Source organism: Cannabis sativa, chromosome 4 (genome assembly GCF_029168945.1).
Source record: "Cannabis sativa cultivar Pink pepper isolate KNU-18-1 chromosome 4, ASM2916894v1, whole genome shotgun sequence".
Classification (NCBI taxonomy): Eukaryota; Viridiplantae; Streptophyta; class Magnoliopsida; order Rosales; family Cannabaceae; genus Cannabis; species Cannabis sativa.
In genome coordinates this window covers 58,442,374-58,464,357 of record NC_083604.1, presented here as the reverse complement: position 1 = coordinate 58,464,357, position 21,984 = coordinate 58,442,374, and the positions used below count along the sequence as shown (strand labels likewise).

The following is a 21,984-nucleotide window of genomic DNA, read 5'->3' as shown; positions in this document are numbered from 1 at the left end:
CTCAAATTTAAATGGCTTACTCCTCTCTTAATGACCAAGGTGGATAATTATTGTGATTGGTCATCAAGTGAGGATATTTGTGGCTCTAATAATTTATAATTATTTTAACTAATTATTTGTTACCACTGTTAGTATCAGTCCAAGAACCAAAGGCTATATATAGCCATCCCTTCCCATATCATTGGCACCAATTTTAAGAGAGATCATTAGATGAGTTAATGAGCTAGTTCGGAGAGAAAAAGATGAGAGAAAAGAAAGTTGTAATGGCCTATGGTGTGTTTGATCCTTAGTGCCACAAATGAGGTTTGTGTAAATTGAAGCAAGGCTTCATTGAGTGATTGTGTCTGGGAACACATTGGTGAACAACTACTTAGTAATCGATTCTTTCTAGCTTAATAAATATCAAAGCCACTGGGGTTGTTCTGGCCGAGGAGTAGGCATGTGATATTACAATCACACAGTTTGAACCTCGTTACTTTTTTGTGTTGCATCTGGTTTTAAGTTTTCTTGTTCACTGTTCTAAGTTCTATTTTTCAGTTCTTTATGTGTCAACTAATTGGTCTTTATCACTTGTTTTATTGTTTTTGTTTATCTTGATTGTGCATGAATTTCATGGTCGAACTATCGATCACAACAATAATGTATATTCATTCATTTGTTACTTACTAACATATAATTTCTAGAGTACATAATTCGGTAATAACAATAATAATGAACATAAAATATGATACATATATGTAATTTTAAAAATGTACTAAATAATCCTTTATTTGGTTGTATACAGGTTCGACCACAATATTTCTTCAAATGAAGCAATGCTTCATGTAGAGTCTCTTGCACATGTTGCACATGCTTTTTTGAATGATGACTATCTGGGTAAGATATTGAACTACTTTACACATTCATTAGCATTTTATTATTTAAATATTATTATTACAATATAATTATATCAATTTTGTTTGTGACTCTAAAAATATGCAGTGTTTAAAAATTTTCTCGAATTATAATATTTTTATAATTATATTCCTTCCTTTAAGTTTGAAATTTTTGTACTCTTAAAATAATAAATAATTAACCGCTTTCATCTTAATTCTTCAACTAGTACAAAATTTATCATTCTTTGTTAAAATAAATTAATTAAAAAAATCTAATTTTTTTATTCATTTATAAAAACTCTAGAAATTAAATTAAAGAAAACATATTCAAAATCTAAAAAAAAAATATTTAATATTTAATTTTTAAGAAAAAAAAATAAATTTACTTAAATTAACAAACATATATAATTCTTAAGAAAATAATAGATTAAGTCAAATTAACTTGTTGATATTCAAAAACTAATATTTACAAATAATTCAATTATATACCTAAATTATTATTTCCATAAAAAAATACAACATACAAATTTCTTATTTAAAATTAAAAATAATCAATTAATTCATAAATTCACAAATCTTATATACTTGAATAATCTTAAATTTGTACACAAATATGCATATCGAAGCCTTGGGTGGTGGGATTGTTGGAACTTATTTTACCGTGATCTTAATTTACCAATATGTATGTTTGATTATATATCTATAATTTAACATCTTAAATATGAAAATCCTAAAATGATAAATAAACATGTAAAAGTTCAAGAAACCTTACATTGGTTGCAGCAAAAACAATATGACTCATTCCATTAAGCATTCCAACCCTTGTTCCTTTTTGTCGCAGAATAGTTACAAGTATTGAACATGAATGCTCCTTTAAATTGACAAACACCTTCTACAGAGTCTTCCACAGTGATCTAAGTATTGCCTTGAATTATGTGGGCAATACCTTTATCACTAAACGCATGAATTTGAGAATGAGAGAGAGACAAAGATTCAAAATTTTCTAAAGGTAAGAAAAATCTTTTCTTTGATTTAGCTTTTTAGGTTTTGATAGACAATTTAAAGAGAATTAGTGAATCAAAGCCTTTACGTTCATTTTATAGAGCCTCTCTAAGTTTAGGATTTTAGAGTAGAGTGAGCTTTAGAAAAAGATAACAAATCCAAAACTAAAGCCTTGGCCAAAATCACCATGTGGACCTCAAGGTTTTGATGTTTGCCATTTTGTTTCATTTAATGAAACGTTTTTATATTTTCCCAAAATACTATTTTTTTTTATGAATCAGAGAAATTCTATTACACCAATCATCAATTTGTACAACCTAAATGACATCTTGTAAAATAAGGCCTATATGACTATATACAAGAGAGACTAATTACAATAATTCAAACGAATAAACATCTTTTTGGGTTACAAACTTAGGCATAACAAAAGTTATCTTAATTTTGATTTGCCACTTTGTTTGTTATACTAACTGTTGCGAGCTTGTACTAGTTGAGTTCCAAATCTTGTTGTTTCTAGCTTGCCATATGTAGTACACTAGAGTTGTGATGGAAGCAGCTGAAACCTCCTTAAACTTGCTTTCTTTAGCCCTATATATCCTCCTAAATAGCCCCTGCAATGAGTTCAAATTGAATTTCCAGCCAAGCCATTATCCCAGCTGCATTAGACAATCTTGAGAAAAATAGATTCAAAAAACAGATGGTCCACAGTTTCAGCAGCCCTACTAGAAAATAAACAACTCGGGTCATCAGTGATGTGGAATCCGTGGAGCCTCTCCTTAGTTTTTAATCTCTTCAGCAATGCAATCCATAAAACAAAGCTATACTTAGGAGTATTAAGTCTACACCAAGCATGTTTGCTCCAGTGGAAATGCTCTTCTGTGTAGTTTAGTAGCTTGTATCCAGAGGAAATAAGATACTTTCTTATTGTGAATTGGACAGGATCCATCAAGCTTTTGATCTCATCTTCGATCTCCACCAATTTCCTCCAATACCAGCTACTCTGAGGTGGGGCATTGTAACCCCACCAATCCTCTTCCTTGATGTACACATTGTGCATGCACTTGACCCACATATTATCTTTCTTTATTGTATTGACTAGATGTTTTTGATTAAGGTAGCTCGATTCCAGTCAAAGATGTTTAAAAGTCCTATTCCACCAGCTTTCTTAGGCTTGCACACCTTGTCCCAAGCTAAGCTCCCTGATCCTATCATTTGGCTTTTACCTTTCCATAGAAAACTTCTATCGATGTCTTGTATTTCTTTGAATAACTTTGTTGGAAGTATCATAATTTGACTCCAATAAGTATGGATAGTCAAAAGCACAGAATTAATCAAGACCCTCCTTCCTACAAAAGACAAATTTCTGGAACTCCATACCTTGATTTTACCGGTCATTTTCTCAACAAGCACTCTACAATTAGAAGAAGATATCCTCTTAACACAAATAGGCATGCCTAGGTACTTAAAAGGAATACCTTCCTTACTGAATCCTAAGATGTCAATAACTTTTTTGATCTCATTTTCCTCCATGCCACTGCATAAATAGCAGATTAACTACTCTTAGGCTAAAGACCAGAGGAGATTGAAAACAGTTTTAACCCTACAACATAAGATAGATGCTTTTAAAATCACCTCTGCAAAATAGGGGCACATCATCTACAAAACTCAGATGATGAAGCTTCATATCCCCACATCTTTCATGAAATCAGAAAGCTCTTTTCCTTCAAACTTCTCTCATAATCCTACTTAGGTATTCCATTCTAAGAACAAAATGTTGAGGAGACATTGGGTCTCCTCCTCTCAGTCCTCGTTAGCTTTAAAGAAGCCATGTAGGGTTCTATTAAACATAAGAGAGAACTTAAGAGTTGTGACACATTGCATAACAAGTTGAATAAACTTGATAGGAAAATGAAAAGCATGAAGCATCTCCTCAAGAATCCCCATTCCATGGTATCATAAGCTTTTTGGATGTACAATTTTATCATACAGTTAGGCTTGGTGTTGCGATATTTAGCACACGCAAGTGTACGTATCGTTTCAAGTAGTAGACTCACTATGAGTGAGGTCGATCCCATAGGGAGTGTAGTTAAGTACTTTGAAATTAAACTTTTACTTCTATTTGATTAAATAAAAGATAGGAAAAAACACAGTGAAGTATAAGAAAAAAAATAGTTGGAAGCAACAATTCAAGAAAATTAATAGTTAATAAACTAGGGTGTCGATTTCAATTGTTTCTATTGAATATGGTCTAATATGATTATTTTCCTAATATTAATTCCTATGCAATAGCAGGTTTACTAAGGTAATTTATAGTCTTCTCAGATATATAAACCTCAATTACATGCAAACTTTCTACTCTCGTGATAAATTTAACATGCAACAGGCATTAAACACAGAAACCCTATAAGCTATCTAAACCATATAGGTACTCTCGTCCTATATCGAAATTCAGTTCTATTCTACTATAGCATATTTGATACTCACTTCTCAGATCTCGCATCAAAATCATAAACAGTTAATTGGTGGCCAGACAATTAAAAGTAATTAAGCACAAATAAAATAGAATACATAAAAATTAGGGGGAAAATAAATCATATTAAAACCATAAAACAATGTTAAACAATATCCATCTAACCCTAATTAAAGTGTTTAGTTACTCATGTTCAATGCAGCACAAATACACATATTAACTGATAGAAAAGAGATGAAAAATACAGAAGAGAAGAAAAGAAGAATGCTGAAAAATCCTGAGCAGTATGTCTTCAATATTGCAGCTGATCTCCCTATTCTGTATCTGAACTCTCACTTTTTCTCTCTGAGATTGCTTGCTTAAATCCACTCTCTACTGCTCTTTATATAGGTATTCAGGTCCCTCAAAAGGTGGAAAACCGCACTGTTTAAATTCCATTCGGATTTGAAATATCTGGAAAAATCTCACGCCAGCTTTTCCAGATATTTCTCTCTGTTGACAAAGAGGCGGGCCGCGGCATGCTAAGTCCATGTCGCGACCCGTGTGGCCATTAGTTTGCTTCCGTGGACTTCTTCCAAGTAGGCGGGCCGTGGCATGCTAATACCATGTCGCGGCCCGTGTTGATCTCTGCACCCAACTTCCACTTGCTTCTATCTTTATCCGAATTTGATTCTGATATTTTCCACCAGGATATTTTCATTCGATATTTTATCCTTTTTCTTCTGATATTTTCTAACTCTTCATCTATTTTAAATCTGCAAAACTAAAAGATAAAAGCGTAAAAATGCTCCAACCATAATTTAAATTAAACCGAAAAATGTGCTAAAATTAACCTAAATTAAATACTAAAAATATCCTAACAAAATTCCCCCAAACTAAGCTTTTACTTGTCCTCGAGTAAAACACTCACTAAACAAGTCCATCTCCAAAACATGAGTAATTTCAAGTAGTCTCAATAACATGATTAACAAAAAAATTCACTTATGCATATAATCCAGAATTTCAGTTCAATTACACCCTTGACAGATTTCAATTTATTTTCATTTAGCTCGTGAAACCATAGAATGCAATTAACTAACAATTAAACCACTTTATGCATGCCAATTACAATCATCAATCCACTAACCCGAAATTCCATATGCTTGCAATACTTACTATTCTCCACTAATATAGATTAATGCACAACTAAGAATCAGAAGGTCTTTCTAGGCTTGTAATGTTAAGCTTAGGGTAAAGGTAGTTGAAATGGTCATTTAGACTTGTCTATACCATAAGCTTCTCCAATCATGCCAATCCCAATACCCCTTTTTCTAATTACATGAGAGATATATTTTTTTTCTTTTTTTCAACAAGATTGCAACAACTTTCTATTTATTTTTTTCTAGATTTGACACTGGTTGTCAGATTTTCTTTTTTTTCTTTTCTGTTTTTTTCAAGTTGTTGCCAATCAAATTTTTTTATTCTCTCAATTTTCACACCTTTTCCACACACATACAACAATTTTCCCATCCAAATTCCCCCAAACTAAAGATCCACTTATGGTATAATTAGGGTTGAATGTTTTGGATATTTATGGGTTTATCTTTTTAGGCTCAATATGTGTAGAACAAAGAATAGGTTAAGGCTCAAAAAGGGTAACTAGGATAAAAAAAATTACAAGGATGGCTTGAAAGGCACAATCGATCCAAAAGAATGCCTAAATCACTTTCCTAGTCATGCATAATTTATTATTTCGCCTCAAATAGTAAGCAAGCAAGTTCTAGAATTTTCTAAACAACTTTCCACATTCCACAATCAGCATACATAAAATAATTCAATTACTAGCAATTACCTAATATGATTCCTTGTTCTTTCGAGTATAAAATTGAAATTAGTCAAGAATGTAATATCACCAAGCACACGGATGTTCCGAAAATAAATGAACTTTTCAAATCATGCTATCCACCTACTTTTAAATTGACTCATATTAAGAAAATTGACTTAAAACAAAAAAAAAAAAAAAAAAAAAAAACGAAAAACTAAAACTAAATAAATTTTTTTTTTTTAAGTAACCCCCCCAAACTAAAGTGACACATTGTCCCCAATGTGACATTAAAGAAAAGAGAAAGGAAACTTACCTGAGCGCCACATCAGTATGGCGGTGGAGGTGGTGGTGGCTGGTATGGTTGCCACGGTGGGGGCTGCGAGAAATGGTCAGCATCCTCTGAGTTCATTGTCCACCTCGAAAAAGCAGAATTCAATTCTTGGACTTGTCTCTGAGCAAAATGATGTTGCTGCTCAAGATATGCATTGTAATACGCAGCTTGTGTTTGATGAGCCTGAACAAGATACTGGTTAGACTGAACCAAATAATGGTTTTGCCTTATGAGGTGATCCAAATCTATCATGAGTGCCCTGGGTGTGGGTGTCCATTGGTGGCTCAGGCTGGTACATAGGTGGCACTGATGCACTGGTGCCAGCGCCTGCTACGTCCTCCTCCTCAACATCAGCATCACCCTTTTGGCGTTTGCGTGCTTCTTCTGGCGGCTCTAATGAGGCAAGAGGGAAGTCATAGTAGATCCGACGAGAGATGGTCTGCATGGGCGCTTTTAAGACGTCTCCTTCAATCCCAGGAACACCCTGTTGCAAGCATAAGGCAGTGATTAGGGCACTGTGCACTGGCCCCGCTGTTGTCTTCATCTCAGCAAAATGGTTGATGTTTCTCAAGATAACCCAACCAATGTCGAATGTCATTCTAGCCATAATAGCATAAACTATGACGCATCGCTCATAGTCTAAGGATGAAGTGTGTGACGTCGGCAGTATTCTAGAGTTAACAAAATATGTCCAGGCTCTGGCTTCTGGGTTGAGTTGCCACCGGTAAAGGAATTTTTGGTTCTGATTCCCTTCAACATGAAATCGAGTGCCCTCTTGCCCCAACTCTTGGGCAATTGCAACATCAGATAAGACCTCTCTATCAAGTGCTATCCTTCTTTCATCTTGATCTGCACTTAGAGTAGGAAGGCTAAAAAAATTGTTGATGGATTCTACAGTGACTGAGACACTTACTCCCCGAACATAAACAGTGTTGTTGCCCCCTTTGTATGGGTAATTTGCAAAAAATTCACACACTATATTCTGATTAGCTTTCCCAACATGCTCTGCATCACAGAATTTCTGCCATTGCCGTCGGGCAATCTCCCCTCTAATTACTTCATACCCCAAATCACGCTCAAAAGGTGTATCTTGATATTCAAAACCCCTTTCCCGAATTATACTCCTCTTAATCAACTTCTCATACCTTTTAGCCGCTGGGTTATTCACAAACCTTGTAATTTGTTAATTTTGATCATCTTGAGGATTAGGGGCATGTGATGATGAACCTTGCATGCAGCGGTTAGCTCGTGTTTTGACTCTTTTGGTTGCCATACCAATCAATTAGCCAATAATAATTTTTTTAGTGTAAAAAAAAAATTTGGGCAGCACCTCCCCTGTATTTTCCTCTTTTCCCAAATTATTTTCTAACAAAAACTCAAATGAAATCCCAGCAATAATTCCACAACAGCCAATATAGTTCTCCACAGTAATCAAATAACACAATCCAAACTAATTTCTCTTAAAACACCACTGTTATGAAGAGAAAAAAAACTTACTTGAAGAATAAAATCTGGTTGCACCCCGGATTTTCAATGAGCTTCTCTGAAATTGGTGGTTGGGTTTTGGTTGTGGATGATAATGATAATGATTGGTGAACAAAATTGGTGTTTTGGGGGAGAAAAAATGGAGAAAAATAGGATTTTTAGGGTCTTTCTCGTGGCTGGTTCGTTGCTGGAAAAAAGAAAAGAAAAAATTTGAAATTTAATTTGGGGACGAAGCTCTTTTCCCCTGATTTGTGCTTAGCGTGCCGCGGCATGCTAAATGAAGGGTGGAGCATGCCGCGGCCCGTGTCTCCTTGCAGGCCTCTTCTAAGTGGAGCATGTCGCAGCCCGTGTTTTAGCATGCCGCGGCCCGTGTGTTCCTTCATGTGATACGACATGTAGCTCTCCTGCAGGGTTAAAGATTAAAGATTTCTTTTTTTTAAACACTAAAAATTAATTAAATTGACTAGTTTTCACGATTTCCACGATTTTTACATAGCTTCTTTTTTTTTTTCTCCTTTAACTTCTACCGCGCCATATGGGAAAACTTGAACCACAGTGAACGGTCCTGACCACCTTGATTTCAATTTTCCAGGAAAAAGCTTCAATCTGGAATTATATAATAGAACTTGTTGGCCCGGCTGGAACTCTTTTCTTGCTAAATGTCTATCATGCCATCTTTTAGTTTTCTCTTTATAGATCTTGGCATTTTCATAAGCCTCGTTACGAAACTCATCCATCTCATTAAGTTGTAACAACCTCTTTTCTCCTGCTGCCGCCAAGTCCATATTTAATGTCTTCATGGCCCAGAATGCTTTGTGTTCTAATTCCACTGGAAGATGACAAGCCTTACCATAGACCAACCGATAGGGAGACATTCCTATTGGTGTTTTGAACGCTGTTCTATAAGCCCATAATGCATCATCCAGCTTCTTAGCCCAATCTTTTCTTGACCGTTGAACCGTCTTCTCCAGAATTAATTTAATCTCCCTATTGGAAACTTCTGCTTGCCCATTACTCTGAGGATGATAAGGGAGTGCAGTTCTATGGCGTACTCCATATCTTGCAAGTAAAGCTTCAAACTGTTTGTTGCAAAAGTGGCTCCCTTCATCACTAATAATTGCTCTAGGCATTCCAAATCGAGTGAAAATATTTTTCTGAAGAAAGTTGAGCACTGTTTTACCGTCATTCAAATGTGTTGCTGCTGCTTCTACCCATTTGGAGACATAATCCACAGCTAGTAGTATGTAGGCATTGTTGTAAGATGACGGAAAAGGTCTCATGAAATCAATGCCCCAAACATCAAAAAGTTCCACTTCCAATATTCCAGTCAAAGGCATTTCATTCCTTCTTGAGATATTCCCAGTTCTTTGACAACGATCACAGGATTGGACAAATTGGTGAGAATCTTTAAATAAAGTAGGCCAAAAGAATCCACTTTGTAAAATCTTTGCAGCAGTTCGATTCCCACTAAAGTGTCCCCCACATGGCAAGCTATGGCAATGAGTTAATATGGAAAACATCTCCTCTTCTGGCACACATCTTCTAATAATTTGGTCAGCACAATGTTTATAGAGGATAGGCTCCTCCCAATAATAGTGTTTGACTTCGGAGTAGAATTTCTTCAATTGTTGCCTTGTCAAGTCTGGTGGTATAATGTCCGCAGCCAAGTAGTTCACATAATCAGCAAACCAAGGTAGAATAGAATTCAAGAGAAATAGTTGCTCATCAGGGAAGTCCTCATTAATCTGAACCTCCTTTGTATTCTGATTCTCTTCAAGTTCCAACCTTGATAAATGATCTGCCACTAAATTTTCCGTGCCCTTCTTATCTTTTATTTCTAGATCAAATTCTTGCAAAAGAAGAACCCATCGAATTAGTCTTGGTTTGGCATCCTTCTTAGTCATCAAGTATTTGATCGCTGAATGATCTGTATACACTATCACTTTATTGCCTATCAAGTAGGGTCGGAATTTGTCACATGCAAACACTATAGCCAGCATCTCTTTCTCTGTAGTAGCGTAATTCAGTTGAGCATCATTCAAGGTTCTGCTTGCATAGTAAATAGTTCTGAATACCTTGTCAACCCGTTGTCCCAACACTGCTCCAATCGCATAATCACTTGCATCACACATGATTTCAAAAGGTAATTCCCAATTTGGTGTAGTCACGATCGGTGCTGAGATTAACTTATCCTTGAGAATCTGGAATGCTTCAAGACAATTTTTCCCAAATTCAAAAGGTACTCCACTAGCGAGAAGATTAGATAAAGGTTTGGCAATTTTGGAGAAGTCTTTGATAAATCTTCTGTAGAACCCGGCATGACCCAAAAAGCTTCGAACTCCCTTAACTGAAACTGGAGGGGGCAAGTTCTCAATTGTAGATACTTTGGCTCTATCAACCTCAATACCTTCTTTTGAGATCTTATGTCCCAACACTATTCCTTTCGTAACCATGAAATGGCATTTTCCCAGTTCAACACCAAATTAGAATCTTCACACCTAGTTAGTACCAATTCCAAGTTGCTTAGACATTGGTCAAACGATGAACCAAATACTGAAAAATCATCCATAAACACCTCGATGCATTTCTCTATTAGATTTGAAAATATGGCCATCATACACCTCTGGAATGTTGCTGGAGCATTACACAGCCCAAATGGCATTCGTCGAAAAGCAAAAGTACCATATGGACATGTGAATGTCGTTTTCTCTTGGTCTTCCGGTGCTATAGCTATTTGGTGATACCCTGAATACCCATCAAGGAAACAGTAATACTCTTGGCCTGCCAACTTGTCTAACATCTGGTCAATGAATGGGAGTGGAAAGTGATCTTTTCTCGTGGCTTTGTTGAGTTTCGGGTAGTCTATGCAAATTCTCCATCCTGTGACAGTTCTGGTTGGGATGAGCTCATTCTTTTCATTCTTTACCACCGTCATCCCTCCTTTCTTTGGAACAACCTGGACTGGACTTACCCATTTACTATCTGAAATAGGATACGCTACCCCAGCATCTAACCACTTTAAGACTTCTTTTCTGACAACCTCCTTTATTGGTGGATTTAATCTTCGTTGTGCATCGATGGTAGGCTTCACTCCTTCCTCCATTAGGATTCTATGCATTACAGTTGAGGGGCTGATCCCTTTTATGTTTGCCAAAGTCCATCCAATGGCTTTCTTATGCTTCCTTAGAACCCGTAATAGCTTATCTGTCTCTATAGAAGATAGGGAAGATGCCACAATGACAGGAAGTGTCTTATTTTCTCCCAAATATTCGTACCTGAGATGATCCGGTAGGACTTTTAACTCTAGTTGAGGAGGCTTTTCAGTAGATGGGGCTGGCTTTGTAGGTATGACTCCTAACTCTTCATAGTATCTTCTATTCAAAGGTCCATAAGAGTCGAGCCACATAGCATACTCATAAGCTTCCTTACCGTCTTGTTCCACCACCTCCTCTTGTACCAAAGTCAAATTAAGAGGGTCTTCAATGTGCGTCTTTGTCTCCACCAACTGGTCCACCACATCAATTGCGAAACAGTTGTCACTTGCCGTAGGGTAAGTCATAGCTTTGAGTACATTAAATACAACTTCATCTCCTTGTACTCGCAACTTTAACTCTCCTTTCTGGACATCAATTAGTGCTTTCCCTGTTGCCAAGAAGGGTCTCCCCAGGATGATAGGAACATTGTTGTCTTCTTCCATGTCAAGAACTATAAAATCAGCGGGAAATATAAATTTGTCCACCTTGACAAGAACATCTTCGATTACTCCTCTTAGATGGGCTAAAGAACGATCAGCTAGCTGTAGTGTAACAGTTGTAGGTTTTGCTTCTCCTAGTTGAAGTCTCTTAAATACCGCCAAAGGCATAAGGTTGATACTAGCCCCCAAATCACATAATGCATGAATATTCTCAATCTTTCCAATAGTGCATGGTATGGTAAAACTCCTAGGATCTTTCAGTTTAGGAGGGAGTTTCTTTTGAAGAATAGCACTACACTCCTCTGTTAAAGCCACTGTCTCAAAGTCTTCCATCTTTCTTTTCTTTGACAAAATCTCCTTCATGAATTTGACGTAGCTTGGCATTTGTTCAAGGGCTTCTGCAAAAGGAATGTTGATGTGCAGCTTTCTGAATACTTCAAGGAACTTACTAAACTGCTTGTCTGTATTAGTCTTGCGTAACCTCTGAGGATAGGGAATCTTTATATGATGGTCAATACTAATAGGGGGAGAAGTTTCTTTTTGCTGAAGACCATCAGTAGTCTTCTGCTTTTCTGGTGTAGGTGCTGGTTGTTCATCTTCATCATTCTCTGGCTTGGCTTGGCTCGGGCCATCATAACTCTTTCCACTTCTCAGAGTAATTGCTTTACAGTTCTCCTTAGGATTAAGTTCAGTGGTGCTCGGCAGGTTTCCCTGAGGACGAGTTGCTATCTGAGTTGCTAGTTGCCCCATCTGAGTTTGCAAGTCTTTAATGGAAGATCTCGTCTCTGTCATGAATTGCAATAGTAAATCTGTTTGAAGACCAGAATTTCCACTATAGTTTTGAGTCTGTGGTTGCATCTGTGACTGGTTCTGATTTCTCTGTTGATAGAACCCATTATTTCTACGATTACCTCCTTGATTAAACCCATAGTTGTTGTTGTTTTGAGAGTAATTTCCAATGGCTTTCGCTTCATCCATTGGAAAATCATCCACATCTGCCTGGCACTCAGAAAAGTGATGAAGACCTCCACATATCTCACAAACCACTTGATCTTGTTTTACTTGATTGGACATCAATTTTGTTAGGGCCTCTACCTGAGCTGTCAACTTGGTAATAGCATCCACCTCATGCATACCTGCAACTTTTTTAGATGGACCTCTTTCTGTTGACCATTGTTGGTTAGTCATGGCCATCTCTTCAAGTAGATCAAAAGCCTCATTAGCACTTTTCCTCATGAAAGCTCCACCAGCAGCAGCATCTATGAGTGTTCGGGTTTCATTCATCAACCCATTGTAAAAGTTGTGCACTTGCAGCCACTTCTCAATCCCATGATTAGGGCATTTTCTCAGTAAGTCCTTGAACCTCTCCCATGCTTCATAAAGAGATTCACTGTCCTGCTGGGTGAAGTTATTGATATCAGCTCTCAACTTGGCAATCTTTGCAGGAGGAAAGAACTTGGATAGGAATTTCAGGGCCAATTCCTCCCAAGTGTTGATAGAATGGGTTGGTAAAGAAATAAACCAACTTTTGGCTCGTTCCCTTAGTGAGAATGGGAACAACCTTAGTCTGATGGCGTCGTCGCTAACTCCGTTCATCTTGAACGTTTGGCACAGTTCTTCGAAGTTGGCGAGGTGCATGTTTGGGTCTTCTGACGGCAGTCCCCCAAACTGGACTGAAGATTGAACCATCTGCAGTATGGCTGGCTTGATTTCAAAGTTGTTTGCGTCAACAGCAGGTGGCCTTATGCAGGATCGGGCCCCTGTCAAGTTAGGAAGTAAGTAGTCCCTCAGGCTACGGTCATTGTTGTTATGTCCATTAGCCTGGTCTTCTACACCTCCTCCGTTGTGTCCATTGTTACCATTATTGGCGTTGTCAGCCATGACTTCTTCTTGTTCAATCTCTAGTGCCGCTCTTTCCAATTTTCTCCTCCTTCTGTTTCTTCTACAGGTCTTTTCTATCTCAGGGTCAACAGGTAATCTGGCAATTGGTCCTTGACTTCTCATAAACTATTGAACCTGAAAGCAGAATAAGATCTTGAGACAACAGAGTTAGTACTTAAATTAGAAAGAAAAATCAAATTAGAACAAAATTTAATTTTTAATAATATTAACTATCACTCCCCGGCAACGGCGCCAAAAACTTGTTGCGATATTTAGCACACGCAAGTGTACGTATCGTTTCAAGTAGTAGACTCACTATGAGTGAGGTCGATCCCACAGGGAGTGTAGTTAAGTACTTTGAAATTAAACTTTCACTTCTATTTGATTAAATAAAAGATAGGAAAAAAAACAGTGAAGTATAAGAAAAAAAATAGTTGGAAGCAACAATTCAAGAAAATTAATAGTTAATAAACTAGGGTGTCGATTTCAATTGTTTCTATTGAATATGGTCTAATATGATTATTTTCCTAATATTAATTCCTATGCAATAGCAGGTTTACTAAGGTAATTTATAGTCTTCTCAGATATATAAACCTCAATTACATGCAAACTTTCTACTCTCGTGATAAATTTAACATGCAACATGCATTAAACACAGAAACCCTATAAGCTATCTAAACCATATAGGTACTCTCGTCCTATATCGAAATTCAGTTCTATTCTACTATAGCATATTTGATACTCACTTCTCAGATCTCGCATCAAAATCATAAACAGTTAATTGGTGGCCAGACAATTAAAAGTAATTAAGCACAAATAAAATAGAATACATAAAAATTAGGGGGAAAATAAATCATATTAAAACCATAAAACAATGTTAAACAATATCCATCTAACCCTAATTAAAGTGTTTAGTTACTCATGTTCAATGCAGCACAAATACACATATTAACTGATAGAAAAGAGATGAAAAATACAGAAGAGAAGAAAAGAAGAATGTTGAAAAATCCTGAGCAGTATGTCTTCAATATTGCAGCTGATCTCCCTATTCTGTATCTGAACTCTCACTTTTTCTCTCTGAGATTGCTTGCTTAAATCCACTCTCTACTGCTCTTTATATAGGTATTCAGGTCCCTCAAAAGGTGGAAAACCGCACTGTTTAAATTCCATTCGGATTTGAAATATCTGGAAAAATCTCACGCCAGCTTTTCCAGATATTTCTCTCTGTTGACAAAGAGGCGGGCCGCGGCATGCTAAGTCCATGCCGCGGCCCGTGTGGCCATTCGTTTGCTTCCGTGGACTCCTTCCAAGTAGGCGGGCCGTGGCATGCTAATACCATGCCGCGGCCCGTGTTGATCTCTGCACCCAACTTCCACTTGCTTCTATCTTTATCCGAATTTGATTCTGATATTTTCCACCAGGATATTTTCATTCGATATTTTATCATTTTTCTTCTGATATTTTCTAACTCTTCATCTATTTTAAATCTGCAAAACTAAAAGATAAAAGCGTAAAAATGCTCCAACCATAATTTAAATTAAACCGAAAAATGTGCTAAAATTAACCTAAATTAAATACTAAAAATATCCTAACACTTGGTGGATCTCTTCTCATAGTGCCTTATAAGGTTCTGATAGATCATTATATTATGGGTAATGTATCTACCCTAAAGAAAACCCCCTTGGTTTTAAGCTACAAAATCTGGTAAAATGCATTTAAGTCTACTACAGATGAGCTTACTAGCAACTTTATATAGGACATTACAAAAGGCTATGGGTCTATAATCACTTACTTTGTTAGGACAATTGCTCTTAGGGATAAGAGTAAGAATAGTTGAATTGATATCTTTAAGCAATCAACCTGTATGAAGGAATGATAGAATAGCTTCAGACACCTCATTTCCAACTAGATCCCAACTGTCTTGAAAGAATAAACTGTTATATCCATCGGGGCCTGGAGCTTTAACCCAACGAATACTAAAGACATCCCTTTTAACTTCATCTTTTTTAAATTCTGTTACTAAGAATTCTGACTGCTAACTGGTTATCACTGGTCCGTGAGCCACAATCCTAAATTTACAAGTTTCCTATTCTCCACACTAGTCCCCAATTAGTGTTGATAGTAGGACAAGAAAGATTTGTTTACCGTTACAGGATCTTCAACTCTGTCTCCTTCAACATTGATAATAGTAAGAATTCTATTTTGACATCTCCTTTCTCTGATGCTTTAATGGAAAAAAGCAGTATTCCCATCACCCTCTTTAAGCTAGTTCAGTTTTGATTTCTGTAAAAAAAAAAAAAAAAAAAAAAAAAAAAGGAGCAGCAGTTCTTGTCCACATCAGCATAAACATTCATGGCCTCAATTTCTTGCTACTGGAGCTCTCTATTCAATGGCTCATTTTGCAATTTAGACTAACATTCATTGAGCTTCTCTTGAGCTTGAGTTTCTATAATATGAATCTCAGAAAAACGAAGCTGATTAAGCTCCTTGAACACAGGTTTGAGAGCCTTAAGCTTAGCCATAATTTGAAACATCTTTGTTCCTTTAACTTCACCTTGCCATACCTTGCTAACTTGCTGATGGTATAGAGGATGTGTAGCCCACATCTTGAAATATTTGAATGGCTTCCTACAACTTGGATAATCTGGATGAGCTGTGAGGACTACCAGTGTGTTATCAAATATGCCCTCATTAAGAAACAAGGCTTCAACAGTTTGAAAATTATCTATCCAAGCAGGATTGGCCAGTACCCTATCGAGTTTAGAGATAATTTTATCAGAGGCTTGATGCTTGTTGCTCCAAGTAAAGTAATTCCCACTGTATTTAACATCTTCAAGTTGGAAATTATTGACACAATTCAAAAAAGCACAAGAGGAAGTATGCCTTGCTCTAACTCCTATTCTTTCATCCCTACTCAGAACATCATTGAAGTCCCCAAGAACAATCTAGGGATCACCTTTAGCAATCCCCTATAGGTCTTTCCACAAACTTTTCCAACACTCTTCATCATTAAAATCATAAACGAAAGTAGCCAAGAAACTATACTTATTATTAACAGTAGTAACCAACAAGTGTATATATTGGCTGGAACAACTGAAAATACTTAAATTGAATCTTAAAGGATTCCATGCCACTATAATCCTTCCTCCTTTATGCCACGCAATATTTGAAGTGAAACACCACCTAGAAAACATATGTACATATAAGGCTCCAAGCTTCGGAGCCTTAACCCTCGTCTTGAGAAGACCAACTAAGCTAACATTCTGTTTTGCTATAAAATTTCTCATTATAGCTTGTTTTTGATGGCTCTTGATCCCTTAGACGTTCTAGCTTAGTATTTTATCCATTCAAGAGAGGAGGCTCTCCCCCCCTCCTGTATTATCCAACATGGCCACCAGCTGGTTCTGGTTTCCTTCATTCTAAATCTCTCATGTAATACCACTTGTTGAAGTATTAGAATCATCTAAAACTTGATAAGAATTAGATATAGCCGTACCATTCAGTTTAGCTTTATTCTTAACCTTCCACCCTTTCGTAACTAACTGAAACTCATCAACAACTTGTTTCCCTGTCTCAGTCTCCTCTGTCTTCCTATTGTCTTTTTTGATTACCCATTCTTGCTGCTTTCTTTCTTTCTTTCGACAGTCACTAGCAAAATGTCCCATTCCTTTGAAATGACTACAAATAATGGGTTTCCATTTGTAAGTTATAGCTATAGAAACATTAGAGCCAAACTCGTCTTCAAAGTGAATGATGTTAGGAAATTCTTATTGAATTGACACTTCAATAAGAACTCTCAGAAACCTGAGTTTACCTCTTCCCTTAGTTCCATCATCTACCATTAGTGGCTCTCCAACCTGACCAATAATCTTAAATAAAGACTTTTGACCCCAGTATTTTAGCTCTAAGTCATTCAACTAAACCCAAATTGGAACAGTACAAGTGTCTTCCTTCTTGAAATCGGTATTTCGATCCCATTCATGATCATTGGTCATTTATTGAGGAAGATGATGTTGGGTTTTGTACCCTAAATAAAACCCATTTTAAAATAATTAGATTTACTAATTAATAAAATATCAGAAATCGCATTCTATGTTACATAGTTCACATGATTTATTTCATGATTATGTTTAATGCATAAATTCTATTAAGTCCAGAACATATGTAAATATATGTATATATATATTTGTTCATGATTATAGTGTCGTCAGCACAGTGGAATATAATCATAACTATATGTTCAAAAGTTTAATTCTCATGATTTTTCAGATCACTGGATATAGACTCACATGATAATCAGCGATAAGGTATACTTACACCTTGGATAAGTGTTATGTCCTTTCCAAGGGCATTGGTAAAGTTTACTAGTATCGAATGTATGGAGTATATATTGGAAGGGACCGATATTGATCTTGGAAAAGATATCATAAACTTACCGTTATATCTTTCTAAGTTAATATCAACGGTTGATCTTAGGTCTATGGATCTTAATCCTAATATGGTTAGGTTCAGCTTAATTGTATTATTTATGGCTTTCAAGCTGTTCGTGGAAGCCAACAAATTGTTCTGGCAGATATTTACATCTTGGGAGCATGGTAGTTCAATTGAGTGGGAGTGTTAATCATAGATATGGAATCTATAGCTTCTATAAGTATTTAGAAGTGAAACAATAATTTCCTTCGAGCTTGGCTAAATAGAAATAAATGATTGAGATCTCATTTCAGTAATTATATTAGTTTACTAAAATATCATTTATAGGTAGCTAAATGTTTTAAGGATAAAATACATTAAAGGGTAGAACGGTAAATTTGTCCATATTCAGTGTAGATCATCTATGGAGGATCTTTGGCAATTAGGATTGTAACAATAAATAATCATAACATATCTATATCATGGTACATGTAGAGCGTTCTATATAATTGAGAGTGTATTCAATTCCAAATCTATAGGGGCGCAAGACAGAATTAATAAGTTAGAGAATTGACTTGGTAAATTCTAAATCTACTTATTTAAAGCTCAATTATATAGGCCCATGGTCCCCTCACTAGTTGAGATAATACTGCTTGCAGACTCAGTTAATTGGTTTTGATTAATCAATTATAATTCTAAAATTAGACTATGTCTTATTTATGAATTTTCACTAAGCAAGGGCTTAATTGTAAAGAAAAGAGATTTTGGGATCAATTTATTAATTAAGAGACTTTATATGGTCTAATTAATAAATAATATAAATGACAATTTTATTTGATAATTAATTATAATTATTAAATAAATAGTTTTGGCATTTATAGGATTGAATTGGAAAATATGGTATTATTGAAAAGAAGAATAAGTGAATGAAATAATGTGGCAAAATTGTAACTAGAGATTGGTCCACTTTATGGCCGGGCCTAGAAGTTATTTTTGCCCAATAGTTTATTCTTTTTTTAATCCATATAATTCAACCCTAAGCCCTTGTTGAAACACTATATAAAGATCATGATACTCTCATCTCATCCAACTTTGTCAACTTGACTTTTCAACCAAACTTAAATCTAGTTTTTATTCTTTGACAACTAGTAGATGAGAGAGTTCCATCTAGAGTGATTTTAGCCTCCTTCATTGTTCTTCACATTCGAACCCTTAGTGAAAGAGTGTCATGCCCACACATAGCAAGTCAAGTACTCAATCATAGTGAGTAAGATGGTGGTAACCAAACCTGAAGGAGAGAAAGAGATTCAGGTTTAGATCTTGATAATGCTTTGTGACAGAAAGGAATCAAGGGCTAGAGATCTGAATAGAAGGAGTCATTATATTCTGTTGCAACCAATGTAAGGTTTTCTAATCTCTTATGTGTTTAATTTCATTGTTTTAGAGATATTCATATTTAGGATGCTAATTCAACATACTTGTTAATAAATCTAGATCCTGGTAAAATATCCCCAACAGATGAATCCACCATTGAGTATTTCATCTCTATCCTCAATACTATTGAATCAAATCAAGAAGATTCCATAGGAAAACATACCTACTTTATCCACCTTCTCTTTTCATAAACACCTTACAAAGCCTTCGAGCACACAGAGAGGGGGATTAGCCCCAAGAACATAGCCACTAAAGAAGAATTCCAAAAGGAGATTTCCTCTTTAATATCCTCCACGATGATTTTGATTTTGTTATCCTTTTTTGAGTTTCCAAAAGAAGATTACAGGTTCCTCACCACATTTCCAGATTTAAGAACTGGAGGAGTAGTTTGCAGACCCTTTCACAACAAATTAGAGCAATTTTGATTAGCTACCAGAAAGAAATTAAAATCAGACCTGATACCTTCTTGTTGCTATTTCTAGTGAGGACTTTGGTGATAGAGATTCCTAGAGCACACCTCGTAAGCCAGATGCCTCACCATGCTCAAAATATCCATCATCATCTGTGAACTCAAGAGGATCAACACCGAGAATTTCCTCCATAGATTTAGTTTTTTTTCACATCAGCTGTAGAATTAGGGCCTTTTTTCTTCTTTTTCGCAGAAACTTTCAGTTTTCCCTGAACTCGTGATCTTGTTTTTGCCATGGCACCAGCTCGCGAGAGCTGCAAGAAACTAGGAGAGAAAAAAAATAAAAAATACTATTTTTTCTGTTTTATTTATTTAAATGTTAATTTTATCTATTTAATAATTATAAATGATTATCAAACAAAATTACTATTTAAATATATTTATTAATTAGACCCACAAAGTGCCTTAATTAATAAATAAACTCTTACAACTCTTTTCTTATCAAATATGCCCTTGCTTAGTGAAATTCATAAATAAGACATAATCTTCTTTAGAATTCTAATTGATTTAATAAATCAGTTAATTAGGTGTACAAGGAAATATTATCCCAAATACTGTGGGGACCATGGACCTATGTAACTAAGCTCCCAATAAACAATTTTCGAAATTTATGAATAAATTTTTGACTTGTTAATTCATCTTGACTCCACTATAGATTTAGAATTGCACTCTTGATTACATATACGCTCTATATACTAAATATAGATACGCTTATGAATTATCTATTATTTCAATCTAAATAATTAATAATCATCTATAGACGGTTTATATCGAGTATGGACAAATTTATTGTTTAACCCTTCGATGTATTTTTTCCTTAAAACATTTGTCTACTTATAAATGATATTTTAGTAAAGTAATATACTTACCGAAATAAGATCTATTCCATTAATACCATTTTATTTAAGCTTTAAGGAAACAATTACTTCAATTCTATAAGTAGTTATAAAAATTATAGATTCTATATCTATGATTAATGCTTTATCTCAATTGCACTATCGAATTCCCAAGATATAAGTATGGGCTAGTCCTATGGGTAAGCTGGTAACAAACAAGTCAAAGAACCTGTACAGCACAATTAAGCTAGAACCTAATCATCTCAAGATTGAAATCAATTGACCTAAGATCAACTAAGTGACATCGACTTAGAAAAGACATGACGATAAGTTTATAATATCTTAATTTTCTATTGTCAATGTCGGTACAATCCGATGTACACCTGATACAAGTTTACTTTGATAATATCCTAGAAAGGACATTCCACTTATAAAGTGTAAGTAAACCACATCGTTGATTATCACATCAGTGTAAATCTAATATACTGATAAATCATTGAACTAAATGATTTTGAAGCATATAATCATGATTATTTTCCACCGTGTAGGTAACACTATAATCACAATATGTTTGGGATTTAACAGAATTTATATATTAAACATATAATCATAAAAGTAACATGTGAACCAAATAACATAACACGATTTTTGATCTTTTATTAATTAGTAAATAAGATTATAGTGAAATGAGTTTATTTAAGGCATAAAATCCCAAGAGGGATCCCCTATGGAGGTTCTCTCAAAGAAAATCGACAATTCCCACTATTTGCGTTACAACTCGAGCCCTAGATTGTGGCAAATATGTAATATACATACGTTGGTCCTTGTTGAAAAATAATGCTTACAAAATAATCATTTAATGTATATTATAAAATTATATAAAATACAAATTTAAAATAATAGAATAACTTATATAAACTAATAGAAAATATTAGTGGTAAAGTAGGATCATTCATCATTATATATAGAACTATAATATCTTCAGATATGTAGTTACTAAATAGTTAGATTTAATAAATTAAAAAATACTTAGCATTTATCATACTCCTTATTTCTAACTATTACATAGTTATTTAAATAATACATGCATCCATTCAAAGTTAGATACATTAACAATCTTTAAATGAAGAGTCCAATAACTAAGATATATAAGACTAAGTTAATCTCATCATTCTCCATCAACGATTTCCTCACATCCACAAGTACCAAATTGAGTTTCTAGAAGGGAAAATATAAGGGATTGAGCTTATAAAGCCAAGTAGAAAAATAACTAATATTAAAGGACCAAAAGTT

General features: G+C 35.2%; 1 protein-coding gene and 1 non-coding gene across 3 annotated transcripts in view; both read left to right on the top strand.

Moving 5' to 3' along the window:
• LOC115714339 (beta-galactosidase 6) overlaps nt 1-21,984 on the top strand; it is a 69,279-nt gene that overhangs the window by 33,023 nt on the left and 14,272 nt on the right. For both annotated transcript variants that reach the window (XM_030643005.2, XM_061114235.1), the window contains one exon: nt 785-876. In XM_030643005.2, the coding sequence (XP_030498865.2) occupies nt 785-876 (92 nt within the window). The remainder of the gene's footprint in view (nt 1-784; nt 877-21,984) is intronic.
• Nucleotides 12,986-13,092, top strand: LOC133037537 (small nucleolar RNA R71). Its single transcript, XR_009687624.1, has one exon. It is a non-coding gene; the product is annotated as a small nucleolar RNA R71 (small nucleolar RNA).